The 17646-nt window shown below is 39.8% G+C and overlaps 1 protein-coding gene across 5 annotated transcripts in view; it reads left to right on the top strand.

Moving 5' to 3' along the window:
- Nucleotides 1–7575: 7575 nt before the first annotated feature.
- mkln1 (muskelin 1, intracellular mediator containing kelch motifs) overlaps nucleotides 7576–17646 on the top strand; it is a 113378-nt gene continuing 103307 nt past the window's right edge. For 2 of the 5 annotated variants that reach the window (XM_049567077.1, XM_049567078.1), the window contains exons 1-3: nucleotides 7577–7726; nucleotides 8869–8938; nucleotides 14260–14402. In XM_049567077.1, coding sequence (XP_049423034.1) covers nucleotides 7647–7726; nucleotides 8869–8938; nucleotides 14260–14402 — 293 coding nt within the window. In that variant the 5' untranslated portion in view covers nucleotides 7577–7646. Of the gene's footprint in view, nucleotides 7727–8868; nucleotides 8939–11360; nucleotides 11491–14259; nucleotides 14403–17646 lie in introns of those variants that run through there. The other 3 variants (XR_007448434.1, XM_049567080.1, XM_049567079.1) reach the window with 3 other exon arrangements.

The following is a 17646-nucleotide window of genomic DNA, read 5'->3' on the forward strand; positions in this document are numbered from 1 at the left end:
TGCTTTGACCACTTTAATATGCTATCTAAAATTACTCCAAGAATTTTTGTGTCATCTACCTGCTCCACATGCACTCCCTGTACAGACACATTTAACTGTGGTTTATGTTTAAGTTCCAAGTTAGATCCAAATACAATACTTTTTGTTTTTGATATATTAAGAACCAACTTGTTACTCCATACACACCTTACTACTGATTGTAATTCCCTGTCCAAAACACTAGACAATTCCTCAGTTGATGCTGCTGGTACATATAATGTTGTATCACCTGCATACATAACTGCTTTTGTTTGATTTAGAACAAAAGGATGATCACTGGTGAAGATCGAGAATAATAAAGGCCCTAAACAACTTCCTTGTGGTACACCACATTCAATTTCAATTCAGTTCAATTCAATTTTATTCATAATGCCCAATATCACAAATCACAATTTGCCTCACAGGGCTTTACAGCATACGACATTCCTCTGTCCTTATGACCCTCGCAGCGGATAAGGAAAAACTCCCCAAAGAAACCCCTTTAACGGGGAAAAAAACCAGTAGAAACCTCAGGAAGAGCAACTGAGGAGGGATCCCTCTTCCAGGATGGACAGACGTACAATAGATGTCGTACAGAACAGATCAGCATAATAAATTAGCAGTAATCCGTATGACACAATGAGACAGAGAGAGAGAGAGAGAGAGAGAGAGATGCAGGTAATGACAGTAGCTTACAACAATATTATTGAAAGTAATAATATTATAGTTATAGTTCTGGCTACTGAGGTACAATATGTTGGAAGTATGTATTAGTATCTGGCAGTATAAATGTGTGACAATAGTCATATGTGTATAATAACAGACAACATCACATTGTAACTCTTTCATGTTCGAAAAACTACCATTATAAAATACATACTGTTTTCTATTAGACAAATAACTGTTAAACCAGCATATAGTGTGAGGTGCAAAATTGTAACATTTGAGTTTATCTAACAATAATTCATGGTCTAATACATCAAAAGCTGAACTAAACTCTAACAACACTGCTCCCACTAAATTATTATTGTCTATATATTTAAGGCAATCGTCTGTCATCTGAGTTAATGCTGTTCCAGTTGGCTGTCCTTCACGATAGGTGTGCTGAAAGTCAGTAGTTAAATTATTCACTTTAAAAAAGAACTGTATTTGTTCACAAACCATCTTTTCCAGCAGTTTGCTAAGAATTGGTAGTAGACTGATCGGCCGACTGTTTGTACCACAAAATCCCTCTGCTGCATTTTTCTTTAGAGGAATAATCTTGCTACTTTCCACGCTGAAGGGAAGACATTATTTTTTATGCTGGTATTAAAGATGTGGCAAACAGGTCTATCCAAACTGCTGGCCACCAGTTTCAAAAGCTTTCCATCTAGATTATCCACCCCCCCTGTTGTTACACTTCCTTTACATTTACTTTATTTAATTCAAATTAAAAAAAAATTGTCCTTCATAAGTTGTTTAGTTATACTCCCATGTGATGGGGTACAGTTCACAGATGACATTTCTTGTCTCAATTTTTCCACTTTATTGATAAAAAAGTCATTTAGATAGTTTGCTATTTCGTGTGGTTTTGTTAGAAATGAATCACCTGTATCAATAAAAGATGGAGTTTGGGCAGGTTTTCTTCCCATTATTCTATTTAGGGTGCCTCACAGTTTTTTACCATCATATTTACATTAATTTATTTTGAGTTTGAAAAACATCTTTTTCTTTTTCCGATTTATTTTAGTAACCTGGTTTCTCAGTTTACAATAGGTTTCCCAGTCATCCTTACTCCCAGTCCTATTTGCAATACTCTTTGTCACATCTCTATCAACCATAACACTTCTCAGTTCAGTATCAATCCATAGTGCTCTGACATTTTTTACTGTATATTTTTTGATTGGTGCATGTTTGTCCACCACAGGGCAAAATATATTTTCAAAAGCCTTAATGGCATCATCATGATCATCTTGCTTGTATACATCAAGCCAGCATACATTATTTACATCAGTACAAAATGAATCCTGACTAAATCTCTTATATGATCTTTTGTAAATTACTTTTGGATTCCCTTTGGGTACCTTTGCTTTCCTAGAAATAGCTATTATGTTGTGATCACTACATCCAATGGGGACAGATATGCCCTTGGAGCACATATCCACAGCATTTGTAAAGATGTAGTCTATGCAGGTAGATGTTCTCTTGCCAGAACTGTTTATATAGATTCTTGTTGGTTGGTTAATGACCTGTGTTAAATTACATGCATTAGTTACGTTGAGAACTTTACTCTTTAGTGGGCAGTCATGCAACATCCAATTAATGTTCAGGTCACCCATTAGATAGATTTCATTTCCAGTGTCACAAATATTATCAATCATGTCACACAATTCATTCAGATATGAGCTGTTTGCAGATGTTGGCCTGTAACAGCATCCAACCAATATTGGTTTGACATATGGTAATTGAATTTGTAACAACAAGGTCTCCACGCCAGCAGGCATGAGGTCTTGTCTCACCTTTGCCGGAATACGACTCTGAATGTATAGGGCAACCCCTCTTCCATGCAGATTCCTATCTTTTCCATAATAACCTTGTATATTTACTGCATCATCTGAGAATGTATGATCAAGATGGGTTTCTGAAACCGCTAAAATATGAATATTATTTGTTTGCAATACATCTGTTATTTCATTCTTTTATTTCATTTTTTAAAATTCAGATTTACCATAAATCAAAAACGATAGTACAGTTAGTAGTGAGCAAACAGCAGCATACCCCATGTATGTGGGTATCCATGATTGTGTGAAAATCTACAAATGTAAATTAAAGTAATCCAATAGATAAACATGGTATGTTTAAAATTAATTGGTAACAACACACAGTTATTCATGTCTTAATCTTGAAAGAACTTCGCTAAATATTTTGTCCCTTTTTGAGGTAACTATCACTAATAATAACTGCTACGGACATTCTTCAATATTTTCTCCCCTCAGTGAAAAATAGTTCTCAATTAAAGCGATGAACGGGCCCTCGCACCTTCATGCAACTCGGGGGGGGGGGGGGCCTGGCAGGACGCCTTCTGACGCGTCAGTTCATTTCTGTCAAAGTTAGATATCGCATGCAGGAGTGACTCTGTATATCCTTGATACAGTACTGGAATGACACATTTCACATTTTGTATCACTTCCTCTTTCCACTAGAGGGAGGTGGAGAGCGCACTAATTATACATCATGTTTGTGAACATCAAATATACACCACAGCATGTAACTTTAAGATAAATCGAAAGATAAGTGGTTGATGAGACCTACTTGTCGCCACTAGGTGGGTCTATGAGTATCAGGCAATATGGTAATGAAAATGTGTTCAGGGCGGGACTAATATGAATCATGTGAAGTTTGGTGGAGACAGGACCATTTATGCCAAAGCTACAGCAATTTCGTTTCTCATGGCGAGACCTCAAGATTCAACGCTTGGCAGCAGGCGCGCCATTCAACGTTGGGCAAATCCTGTAATAACTTTTGGTCACAACATAGTCATGCTTACATACACCAAGTTTGGAGCCAATCTGATTAAATCTGTAGGACAAGTTCGTTAATTTACAAGCCCTGGAAATGGGCAAAAATGCACAAAAGTGGCACAAGTAAATTGAAAATGGTGGACTTCCTGTTGGGTTTGGAGCATGCCTGCAAGAGGCTTTTTTGTACGTCTCTGGGCGTTATATAAGCCTGCCGAGTTTCATATATGTAGGTTAAACTAGCTTCAGGGGCTGTTTCCTCAAACTTTTGTAGGGGGTGCTACTGAGCCATTTTTTGGAACCCACACACGAGACCCTTAAAATATCAAATTTTTCACCAGTTCTGAGGCGTGTGCAAAGTTTCATGAGTTTTCGGGTATGTTATGCCTCCCAAAAAGGCAATTCATTTGGAGGAATACTACTACTACTACTACTACTACTACTACTACTACTAATAATAATAATAACAAGAGGTTGGGGAGGATTTCCTGATCAGTCCAGAATGAGGTGTTTAGGGTTTGTTGAGTATTTCATGGGCATGGTTTTGTTTTTTTTTTTGGAGTGTTGCCTTTACTGTCATGGTGATGAAGATATAATAGGATACGATATTGAGGGACAGTATGGATTCAATCTGTGATTTATGGTAAATTTAAAATTTCCCTTACTGCTGCAAAAGGCTGAGTTTCCTCAGCAGGTGAAGGCACAGTGAAGCTTTTGTAATGTTACAACAATGTGTTGTGTGAAGGACAGACAAAGATCATAATCATCATCGTCATGTATTTGATCTCCTAGGAGGAATGAAATCTATGCAGCTGACAAACAAAACTCAAAGGCATGTTTTGGTGTTGGTTGGTTCTTTAATATTTATATTATATGTGTTTCATTCTAACTCAAGGCTGTAATGTTAAATAATCAAAATTCGCTGTGACAAAACAGATCCCCCATTCGCCAGTAGGTAGCGCAGTGAGTGTGAATCTTGATTAACACCTAGTTGTCCTCTAGACACGTAGCCAAGTGGTCATTTGAAATCTTAGGTCTATTGGAGTAAGCATGTGTAAGTTACAACAACTTCCTGTGTAATGGCAAATAATCGAAATTCTCTGTGTCTCAATGGCCGGGCTGATTTGCATGTAGATGTTATCCAGACATGTCACAGAGTAATCCTGTGAAATTTGAAGCTGATTGGACAAAGTATGTGGGAAGTAGCACAAGTCTAAAACTTGTCATTTCCTGTCACCAGCAGGGGGCGTTTTGAGAAAGAGGGAATTTTTTAATGTTGCCGTGTTGAAGGCGGGACTACGATCATACCCAGCAAGTTTGGTGCCGATCGGACCTATCACGCCCAAGTTATAGCACTTTCGTTTTTCATGGCAAGGCATCAAACTTCGCCGCACCGCCATGGTAACGCCTTATGAGATACGCGCAATCTTTTAATAACTTTTAATCATCAAATGGTCTAGTTGCAGCATGCCAAATTTGAAGCCGATCCAATGAACCATGTAGGAGGAGATAGCTCAGAGAGAACACTTGCAAATCGCCAAAATCAGAATATTCAATTCAAAATGGCTGACTTCCTGTTGGGTTTAGCCTATGGGTCCAAGAGACTTTTTTGTGCGTCTGATACATGTGTGTACCGAATTTTGTTCATGTCGGTGAAACGGGCCGCGGGGGCTGCTGTTTAAAGGGCGTGGCCAAACCGTTAGGCCACGCCCCCTTACGAAACTCATATCATATGATCAAGACAGGGCCAGTTACAACCATGTGAAGTTTCAGGAAGATTCGACCAAGTACGCCCAAGTTATAGCACTTTCGTTTTTCATGGCGAGACATCAAACTTCGCCGCACCGCCATGGTAACGCCTTACGAGATACACGCAATCTTTTAATAACTTTTAATCATCAAGTGGTCTAGTTGCAGCAGGCCAAATTTGAAGCCGATCCAAAGAACCATGTAGGAGGAGATAGCTCAGAGAGAACACTTGCAAATCGCCAAAATCAGAATATTCAAATCAAAATGGCTGACTTCCTGTTGGTTTTTGAAAAAAGTCCAACTGCGCATTTTCGTGTGTCTTGGGATGATACACGACCCCTCCGAATTTCGGGGGATTTGGTAAAACGGGCTGCCGGTGGGAGCCAATTGAAATTTTCTAGGGGGCGCCATTTCGCCATTTTGCGACTGGCATTGTTGAGATTTTGCGTACACCTAAATTTTCGCCAAGACGAATGTGCATGTCAAATTTGGTGAGTTTTTGAATATGGCAAAGACCCCAAAAATGCAATCAAAGATGCGGAAAAAAAAAAAAAAAAAAAAAAAATCCTAAGGAATACAATAGGGTCTTTGCACCGTTTCGGTGCTTGGGCCCTAATAATAATGATCCTAAGGAATACAATAGGGTCCTCGCACCGTTTCGGTGCTCGGGCCCTAATAACTGTCCACAAGCCTGGATTACCTTCCAGGCCAGGTATACAACTACTGCGGGGCCCTCAAAAAGCCCAGGGCCACTGGCAATTTGTACACCACTAAAGCTAATATCAACTGACATGATAAGGACCTTGAAGTGGCACTGCTCCATTACCATGTCATCTTGAGACTCTGTCTTAAAAAGTGGTACTGTGTCAAAATCACATCTAAAGACCTTTATTCTTTCAATGTATTTTATGCTCTTTAGAGGCCCAGCAGCTCATTCTTACCCAGGGACCTCCAACAGGTTTATCTGGTCATCTCATAGGGAGGCCTGTGGATGTCTTAAATATCTGGATACTGTTTCTGGAAAGAGACAATACTATTTAGTTTTTCATACGTAATTCCAATGTAAATTTATGAATGTTATATTGTCGGTGAGATAGTGGAAGTAGCAGTAAGCTAGGTAGTCTGATAGACTATCTGTGGTTAGTCCCACTGGCTACTCTTGGTGGATAACCGCCAACACTGGTTCTTTTCAAAAATAATTTGCCTTCAGTTTAGCAAATATTGATTTATTTTTTAACAAATATTTAACTAATGTTAACTGGCATATTCTAAAATGTCTTTGCAAAGCTGTGGTACCTGTTGCACTGTCCGTGTCTGTAACGACTAACAACCAGTCTATTTTAGTCTTCAGAAACTGTGTGTTGAACATGTAACCAGAACAAAAAGGGATTGTTGCCAATGATACCATTAATATGAGAAATAAAACTGGAAGAGTTTCACGAGACATAGCGTAAAAGTATTCAAATCAAATTCAATCAGAATTTGCAGAAGAGAATGACACACAGACTGACGGGTCCGTCACTCAGTACTCACTGTACTCAGTACATGATATCCTTGTCTCTCCCATCTGACTTCATTCTGTACATACATTAGAAAATTGTTCCACACCATACCCTGAAATATGTATTTAGTCATTAGGGCTGAGAATGTGTTACTGATTTACCATACTTCCTTTATATCATGTAATAAATGAATACCAAAAGTTATTTCTTTTGCTACTACTTTATATTACTATTACTGAAGTCTGTTGCTAAATTCAGCATCATGTTTCGCTCAGAACAGTTATCAGAAGTTAAAAAAATGTGTAAACTGCGTCACTAACGCAGACGAGCAAGGATTAGTTGGGAAACATCACATTTATTCACTTTACATTATTACTTTACATGGTACAGTTAATAGTGAATTATGTTAAATGTTTGTCAAATGTATTTGTATCAGAAATCAGAAATCATCTTTAGAGGGAGCCTTAAGCTAGCTCGGGCCATGTTAAAATTAACATTTTTTTTAACGGAGCAAGTCAAGCTAATTACTAGCATGCTTGACTGAAAAGGGAAAAAAACAATGCTTTAAGACAGCTGTCAGAAATTGCAGAGGTAAGATCACATAATCCCATTTGAGCTATAAGAGGTGGTCTGTTCCACGTTTTATTTCCCAATTGCTTTTGGAAAAAATAAGAGAGCACTGTAAACAAAAAGTTGCCATTGGAAATATCCAGTATCGGTTCAACGCCGGAAGTTGCACCCGGAATTCACGCAAGGTATCATGGGGGCTAGGAATAAGGTCGATATAAACAAACAAAAGGGTGTACTGTCTCCTTAAGAGTTGTTACTGCGCGCTTCTTGCTAGCCTAACCCACCGCTGGTTGTTATTTTCTTCAACAAGATGGCTGTCGTTCCTGAGAGCAGAGTCCTCACTTTCAGCGTTTTTAAATGGAGCTCTTACTCCTCTACATATTTACCAGAGTGAGTAATGCAGACGTTTGTTTGCCCGGCGTATGCATTAGGTTTTGTGGTCTCAAGTGGTCTTTCATCACCTCAGTGCACCAATGTTTGTTCTTGCCGGCCCGACTGGCCTAGCTAGCCTGCGATCCAAGCCAACAAGCGACAGCATTGTTAGCAACAGTAGGTGCGTTTGGTTTTGTACGTTGTCGCCCGATCGTGATGCTACTGACGATCCATTGAAGCGGTTATGGCAAGCAGTAGCGTGTAAAGGAGTGTATAATCGGGGAGATGGCCTTTAAATAATTTCGTGGATTATGTATTTGTGTCATTAAGGTATTTCAACAGATAGGAGTTTGACTCTTAGACACTGCTTCTCCGTTTGAGATGCTCTGTTTACGTCAATATTCGTTTCTGTTCACGAGAAGGGCTTTTTTGTAGCAATACTTCGTATTGTCACTACTTAAGCAAACTCTATTAAGCGGGTCGCAAGACTACTGAGTTGTCAAGGCAAAAACAGTACTGAATTTTAGAATTTGATTCAGAAATATGCGGTCCGGCACCCCGGTAAGTCAAAAACAAACGTCCACGTTAGCTAACTGGATTCCGAAGCTAAAGTGGATAACTAGCTGCTGTTATTTAATGAACGAGCTCTGCTTCAGCAACAGTACCTTCTCAGCTTGCTTACTGGCTACTTGGAACCACAGTTATGACTCGAGCGGTCGTGCTTCATGGATGACATATAAAAATAAATAGTCTAAATGTTACAGTTAATGAGTGAAGTCACGCATAGTTAGAGAGCATTTGCCTGTTGCTGGTACAGCACTCGTATAGATACTGGTTAGCTGCTAGCTGATGTTAATGCCAGCCAGCTAACAACAACGTCTGCTAACTTATACTAACATTACTGTAATCTTTAAATGGACTCATTGCATCTGCTAGCACAATCTAGTTGGCCTACATACGTAGTACTGATACATGATTCCTTTATCGTTACACCTGGTTTATACACACAAGTACCCATAGCTATTCTACCCTAAAGTGAGTTTTGATTCCTGCATGCTAACGTTTGATGAGATGTTGTCTGCTGTGTGTCCAGTATTTAGCTGCTGTGATGTCCCACAGAGATAAATAATCCCATGTCTTTCTGTGTGGGTGTTTTTTAGGAATATCTTAGTGGACAAACCTAATGATCAGTCTTCAAGATGGTCTTCTGAGAGCAACTACCCTCCACAGGTAGGTCTGCTGGTGTCACACAAACTGTCTCTGCACCTGACTTCACTGTTCCACATGGAGCTTGACATGAATATTGACAGTGTGCAATAAGAACAAATTGTGATTTTAAGGCTCCGATCACGCAGACAACGTTGTGCAGGTTGCAAAGCACAAGGTGCACCACACTGCCGTTTTAGTTTAAATTGAATGCCACTAGTAAAAAAAACTCTTGATGCCTCATTTTATTGTTGCCAGGCAACCACTTTATTACTTCCTTACCCTAACCTTCCAGTGTAATCAAATTACCTTTTTATTTATTTTACTTTATTTTATTTTATTTAATTTTATTTCATTTCACAGTAATTCATATCTAATTCCTAATATAGACAGGCAGATGATACTTGCTGTAGCTCTAGTTAAGGGTGAGAGGCTGTCAGCAAATAGTTTGTTGGGCACAGGGAAACAGATCTGTGTGGGTACATGAGAGCCTAAAGAAGAGGGTGGATCATGGGGAGAACCACCAGTTAGTCCAGGAGCTTAGCCTCCATGATGACTGTTTCAAGTACTGCACTTATGCTTCCATGCCTGCTGTTTTCTATTGAAATGGTGGTAACTGTGGTTTGTAAAGTCTTATAGCTCTGGGTATCCAGCAACTGCTGCCACCAGTTTCTCCTCCATTGTTTACCAGCTGTAAACTTGTTGTCATGACCACCACAGAAGGCCCGCCTCTCAAATCATCTGATTTGACAATAGGATAAAAAGCCAAGATGATGTGGGGCAATTTTCTGCTCTGAGTTGAATTTTTTCAAGCCGAGGATTTCCGACCACTCCAGCAAAAAGGCAAGGTGTCGATAGCACAGAAACGCGAGGCGTGTAGCAACGCAAAAGCAGTGAGCAAAAGCATTCATTCTTATTAAAAACTAATACAAAAAGCTGTCTCCAGCTGCTAAAACATTTTCTGTGTGATGGGGTCTAAAGGGAGACTTGTGGTTTGTTTTTTTGTTTGCTTATATTGTAGGTGTATGATATAGTACCACCTTTCATTCAGCCACTCAGTCAGGCCAGTTGACTTCAGACTTTTGAGGAATTGTGTCCGATTTTACTGAGTAGTTGTCCTGGGCTCCTACTATGACTAGAGCTCATACTGCAGACATGGTGAAAGTTATTTTAAGTGAGATTAGATAAGAGCAGCAGTTTTGAGTGAAGCATTTATTTTGGGGCACAAAACATTTTGTATTCTTTTTTAAAAATATTAATCACTTAATTGGTCATTAACATGGCTTAGAGTCAATTATGTCATTGTCTAACTGCTGGTGAGGCTTTGTGTGTGTGTGTGTGTGTGTGTGTGTGTGTGTGTGTGTCAGCAGGACGAAGGTCTGAAGCTTTGTTATTCTTTGCACAGTGAAAAAGTTGATGATTTTGTCCGTTAAAGTCTTAAAGAGGCGGAAATGAAGCATTTCAAAACAATGGTTAACCGCTTACTAACTCTGTATTTATGGCAGGTAAAGTATCATTGTATAGGAAGCATTTTTAGTATAATATATTGTAATTCATACTCAAAACTCAAATTCAGTCGATCACTAAGTCCCTAAGTCATATTAATATATATGTCATATAAGTTGATGAACAGTGCCTACTCTTCTGTTCCTGCAGATAACAAGATATGAATCTCATGTATAGCCTTTTTTATGACTGAACAAAAATGTATTAATACACCTACAACAGGCTACACGTGTTCAAAAACAGAAATGTTTGTAAATAAGGACAGGACTATAACTCTATGAATTGAGTATTACACTGGAAGACCTTCTGTTGTTGTTTTTTGGACAGTTTTATCAGTCTATTTCACTGCACAGCTTGATAGGCTCCAATAATAAAATGCATTTTCATTCCCTCTACAGTCTACACTTATATGTATTTTAATAGACCTGACGATCAATAGCTTTTTTTACTAGGGCTATAGTCAACCAAAGAAAATCTTGGTCAACTAAAATTGCACATAATCTTCAACTAATCGATTAGTCGTGGGGAAAAAAAATCTGCACGTTATTTTACTTCTGCGATGGTGTGTCTGTGTCACTCTGCAGTTACACCTCCAAAACGCTACTCGGCAGTGGAGGACTGTGTTAAGTCCTGTAAAGTTTAGTTCAAATCAAACTTTATTTACGTAGTTGATTCAAAACACACATTAAATATAGCTTTATAGAGCTCATAAGTTGCGTGTTTCTGTTTCCGGTACATGGGACCTTAAAAATCGATTTCTCATAATGTATTTCAATGGCTAGATGAAAATTATTTTCTGGTCCCGTTGAATGAATTTTACATATGTTGTTTGTGAATTTTTAATATATTTTGTCGTGCAAAGAAGGCTACAATTTAGCGGGAAGAAGTTTGATACTGTTAGGTTTTGTGTGAGAGCTTCACTTCATCTCCTTCTTCCAAGGAGAGGACAAAAGCCTTAAGCGTGGCAAAAACCACTACAAGTCTGGACATGTGGAGAATTTCAGCTACGAAACACACCGGCATCTTGATCTGATGGCTCCGTAGATCGTGGCAGAAGACGCAGCAGCACTGTGAGTTGAGAAGTGGAGGGAAAGTGTGATGACGTGACGTCACATAGGTGACATGTAGTCTTTCTCATTACGTTGTTTCCACAGCCTTTAACTGAAGAATCATACAATAAACTGTCAAACTCTTAACATGAAAAAATATTATTTAGACCCACACGAAACATTTGTGTAATTCAAGGCATTTAATGACTGGGACCAGAAAATAATAATTTTCTCTTCATTGACTCCCATTGATATTTTCCGAGCCTAGATGTCCGATAGGGGTCTACCAGAAGGGGCGGCACGTACGAGCTCTATAGAGACAATTTCAAACACAAGTACGCAAATTGGCTTCACTATAAATCGCAGAACCGACAGACAAACACTTGTCTTTATCTGGACACATTTCCCCCACCAACGTTATTAGCACAAGTCTATGGCATTTTACACTGTATAAATTAGCCTAGCATCTAGCGATCTTTTCCTCTTCCCATATAAAGCCAGGGACAACAGCAACATTTAACAAAGGTAACGGTATATAATTTGGCTCCATTACAACTCACAATATTCACCGACAAAACAACTGTCTTATACTAAACACGATTTCAAAGCAAATACAACATGCTAACGTTATTAGCGCCAGCCTATGGCATTTTACGTGGTATACATTAGCCTAGTGACGAGCGGAGATTTCCTCTGCTCCTATGAAGCCAGGATAAATCCCAAAGTAAAAATCCCTGAAGGATAAATCACACACACGATTTAAAATGCTATTTTAGTGGAGGCTTTACTGTCTTCACAATTTATTGTTTCTTATCTGTGAAATACAAGTAAATACAAGCTTCGTTCCCACTGCGGGAAATGGTTTCAGCTTACAGAAACAGACAGGAGGTCTGCGTCACAGCAACGCTGAGCGTCAGGATGGGCAAGTTCAACTTTCTGTCAACAACGGGGGTGTTTTGAAAACACCCCCATTTTCACAGGTAACTTAGCCTGTCCTTCCGCTGCAGGAAATAATGGATTAATCTTGGAAAGCTGTTGATGTAGCACTTTTCTCCTTATGAAAGTAACACAGCGATTATTCGACCAATGAGAATTTGGTCGGACAAGAGCATAGCGACCAAATAATTGATTAGTCGACCAGGAGACTACAGCCCTATTTTTATACACATTCATAAGTTTTCTGGGGTTTGTTTTGGCAGTAAAAACCCACAATGTCATGTCCATATTGCAATGAAATATAGGTTATTAAATTAGGGATGTCTGCTGAAGTCTGCACCCCAAGCGGACTCTCTGCTTGATGCCCGTTGTGGACTGGATGAATTGTAGCTTTGGACAGCCCTAAGTACTTCCTGGGAACGTGCCTGCAAAGTCTGCAAGTGCGTTGAAGTCCAGATATTTATTGAAGTGCTTTACAGGTGATCTCCATTTTACATGAATTCTCATGTAAATCAGCACCATATCAGTTTGCTGCTGCAGAGCAGACCTGTCCTCTTAACCACATAGGCTAAATAAAATGTGTCAGACTATGAGGTTTATATTTTCATTAGAAAAAATACAAGACAACAGCTTTCATTAAAGATCAGTCAGATGTAGGCAGGGCCTCACATCTGTACAGATGTTATCTGAAGAATCCTCATATCCCACTGACCACAAGTCTCTGTGATGCCAAATTCTTCAATAATCTAACAATAAAAGTCCAATGTTAATATACAGTAGACTACATATAGTTTTATGATACAGTTAAAATGGCCAAAAATGTGAATAATTGCATTGCAGGACAATTTAAGGTGTTCACCCTAAATTTTGTGTTTGTGCTCCTAAAATTTACAGTTAGGGGCTACAGTGCTTGTACTAAAAAGTTAGTCTGGAGCCCTGACACTATAAAGTTTACTCAGAGAGAGGACTACTACATCAGTGTCCACAGTGGAAAAGCGCTGAGGCGGGACATGGAGGAAGGAACTAGTTGTAATTGATCTCTACAGAAAAACATGTTTGCACAAAGTAAATACAGTCATAGCCTGTGAACACGCCTCTTAGCTCACTGTTCATAGGGAAACACCTAGTGTTGATTCATGTTTTTCAAATCAAAACAATGCAACACAAAAATCAAATGGCAAGAATAGTTTGTTCCTCATCCATCCATCCATCAATTAATTAAACCAAAGTGTGTGCCAAATTACAGACAAGTAATCTGTAAATGATGTGTTCAACATGTGAGCCAGAACAGGAGCTTGACGGGAGGATCGGGGTGTACTGTCACATGTTGACTCATGACAAACTAGGATGAAAGGCCCAGATCAATGTCTGACAGGAGAGCTGGAATGCAGGAGAATGGCTTTCACTTTCTATTGATTGTAAAGTTTGACAGTGAAATTCATGTGAGCAAACTCATGAGTGACATCAGTATAAAGGCTCAAGGCATAGACTGATAGAATATCTGTGTCTTTAATGAGTGCATGTGAAAACATTGCCTGCTTTCCAGTGGCACATTGAATCACTATTCCAGTCTAATGGCCACTGGTAATTTGTCATTAGATGTCGGCGCTTGTTAGAGCACCAGTGACATGTGGATGCAGCTCTTGGATTGTGTGGAATGCCACTTACCTGACGCAACAGATTGACCCTGCTGCAGTCATTGAGATAATGAGCAGATCTTTTCATAGTGGCTGGCCTGCCATAAGCACAGACAACTTCCTGCTATCCTTCATACGTTAACAGCATCATAACTCTGCTCTTTACCTTTGCTCCATCTCATGTCTTCTCTCTCTTTGTCTGTCTCTTTTTCTACAGTTTTTAATCTTAAAATTGGAAAGGCCGGCCATTGTTCAGAGCATCACCTTTGGGAAGTATGAGAAGACTCATGTCTGCAACCTGAAGAAGTTTAAAGTGTTTGGTGGGATGAGTGAAGAAAACATGACAGAGCTTTTGTCCAGGTGAGACAGTCAGACGGTCCAAGAGTTTTTTGTTTCAAAGTGCTGGGGGGGAAAACGGACACTGACCCAAACACACACACGTGTGTGTAGGGCACCCCCCTAATATAATGGTAGGGGAAACACTGAATCCTTTTTTCTGTTAGCGTAAAGCCCAGTTTAGACCAAAGATGTGTTTTAGAATGTTCCTGAGAAAAGTCGTGTTGGTGTGAATTGGCTGGCCTGAGCTTGACTCGAGCTGACTGATGGTGTCATCTGCAACTCAGCTGATCAAATCGCCAGCGGCTGGTTTCCGACACAGGTCAGACCCATTGGCCTTTGGAGATGACTGTCTCATTGAGAGGTATAGTTTTTCTGGTGATGGATTGAAATACTTATGTAGGCTGCTGGGTCCAAAAATAAAGCACCAGACAGCATGAAGCCATGCCCTCACTGTACCACAGATGGTCTGTGTTACACCGGAATTCCACTGGATGCTGCAGGGAGACAAAGGGTATGCCTGTGAGTCATTCCTCTTGACTCCCCTTGTGGACCCCCAAACCCCACCAGCAGGCCTACAACCATGCATATGGCAAAACAAGGGCTCGAATCAAGTTGACCTTTGGCCTTCTGAAATCTCGGTTTCAGTGCCTGCACCACCTGAGGGTTTCCCAGGACATGGCATGTGATATCACTGCTGCATGCACAGCGCTGCGTAACATTGCAGGCTTAAGAAAGGAGAGGACTCCCTGAATGGCTGTCGATGTTGACTGGGAAAATGCTCCTATCTTCCCAGACAACATTAATGGCAGACTGGTCAGGGAGCAATATATTGCACATTTTTCCACTTAGGTTAAATCCACAAATTTAGCCTCTCTTTAATAAAGGATCTTGGATGTTACTTTTTGCTGTATATGTGCATTTTATCTGGCATTGGTAGCACACAGTGTGTGGTTATCTTTTAAATTTCACTTTGCCAAATCAATGGTATACCACACATTCATGAAAAAGGGAGGACACCACAATGTTTTCTAGTTCAATTGTTTTATTTCCCAGTCCTCTTTTGTCTGCTTGGAACCTGAAATGGAAAGCAAAAGTAACAAATAACAAAGATTAATACACTGTATTACAGATATGGTTACAGTGTGCACTGAAATACTCACTTAACTTTCTAATTTCTGGATTTCTAGGTCCAGTTTCACAAGGGTTCTTCTTTTAATTTCCAGATCAAGCTCCATTTCTTGCAGCTTTCTTTTCTCCACTTGAATTTTTATTTCTGCCAGCTCTATCTGTCTCTCAAGATGTTTTCCATATAGAGCTCTGGTAGTTTGTGAATTCTGTAAAAGAAATGTCAATTAGCACAGCAGGATCTATGCATAATGTATTGATTTACTTTAATGATTTACTTTAGCCAGTACTTACAATGTTACCAGGCTGCTTCTGAGGCTGTGCAGTGCCTGGGTCCTGTTACACACATAACATTTTCTTTTAGCACCACATCACTCACTTCATATCCATTATGGACTAAATAAGCAGGATATTTCCACAAAATTGACATGATACCTCAAGCCTTCTGGAGTCCAGTGACACCATCTCCTCATCTGCAGATGTGCATTCTACAGCTGCAGATATGCCTTCCCCTTGCCATACATGTACCAAGAGAACTTGTATTAAGATTTTTTAACAGGACATGCCAAGCCTGTGATTTCAATAAAATGTACAGTGCTAGCCGGATCATCTTCTGGTGGCTCCAAAAGTAGAAGTGTGTCCCCAGACACTGCAAGGAAATCCAGAGCCAGACAGTAAAATATTTTTTATTGTGTTCTATGTGCAGTAGTACTGAGTCTCTCTTTATTCAAATCAAGCGCCAGCTCCTCTTCTGTGGTCGAGTTCTGGCTGGGTGGGCCACCCCCCGTGCCAGTTTTATGGGCTAAAGTCACTTACCAGCCTGCAAATGTTTGACAGTTTGTTCTTTATGAAGATATATGATGTGTGGTGTGTGTTTGGATTCCTTTTATTCAGGCACTCTGACGGGTGATGGCTGCTAATGGCTCAATGAAAATGGTGAATAGGGAGGGAGAGAGTGGGCATCCCTGCCTAGTCCCCCTGTGCAGTGTGAAGTATTGTGATGTTAGTCCATTGGTGATGACAGTGGCTGAAGGTGGGGTGTAGAGAATCTTGATCCAATTAATGAATGATTCCCTAAAGCCAAATCTCCTCAACGTGGCAAACAGAAATTTCCAGTTTACCCTATCAAAAGCTTTTTCTCCATCAAGGGTGGCTATGATGGTTCCTGGATGTTGTAGTAATGAGTACTGTATTAGGTTAAATAATCTGCTGGTGTTGCTGGATGCGTGTCTGGCTTAATAAAACCGGTTTGATCTGGATGGATTATGGATGCAGTGACTTTTTCTATTCCTTGGGCTAGTGCCTTGCCGATGATTTTTTTTGTCTGCGTTGATAAGGGAGATGGGACGGTAACTTGATGGAAGTGTTGGATCTTTGTTGTGTTTTAGGAAGAGTGAGACTGTGGCTGTGTACATATTTTCAGGAAGTCTTGAATTTCTTTTGTCATTTATCATTTGATTAAAGAGTGATGCTATAATGGCCCAGAAGTGCTTATAGAACTCAGCAGGGAAGCCATCATAACGCCATGTTTAATGCATTTAACCTTAATCGGTGATTGCTAGCTGAGATTCATAAAGCATGTCAACAGCGCATTATGGCTTTATAATGGCTGATCAATAACAGAGAAATCAATGCGGTGGCTAATGTTACCTGGCGATGTGTCGTGTATTACCCAAGTTTTGCTAGGGAATATAGCAACAACACATGGAAAGTAAAATGCTGTAGTCAATTTGTAAGCTTCATTCATGTTGTTAGTCACACACACATTAACACACACATGCATCCCTTACTCACTCATTCACCCACTCACAAACACATGCACCCCTCAATCACACCCAGACACACACACACACACACACACACAGAGTAGAAAATGGAGCCTAAATGCACAGATCGAGTGCAGTAGGTACATTAATTTGGCGTGCAGTAAGTAGGGTCAGCAGGTGTAGGGCACCCCTTGACCACAGTGAATGAATCTGAACTAGCGGTCAAACTTAGGGAACTTAAAGTATGATATTTATAAAGGCCAAGTAATAAATATCAATTTAAAAAAAAAAATTATACTCTTAAGTTGCAGTCATACTTTGGACAGCTTTTTGCAGAGGGTTCCACCATGTTCAACTGAGCAATAACAAATTTG

The sequence above is a fragment of the Epinephelus fuscoguttatus genome, linkage group LG22 (assembly GCF_011397635.1).
Source record: "Epinephelus fuscoguttatus linkage group LG22, E.fuscoguttatus.final_Chr_v1".
Classification (NCBI taxonomy): domain Eukaryota; kingdom Metazoa; phylum Chordata; class Actinopteri; order Perciformes; family Serranidae; genus Epinephelus; species Epinephelus fuscoguttatus.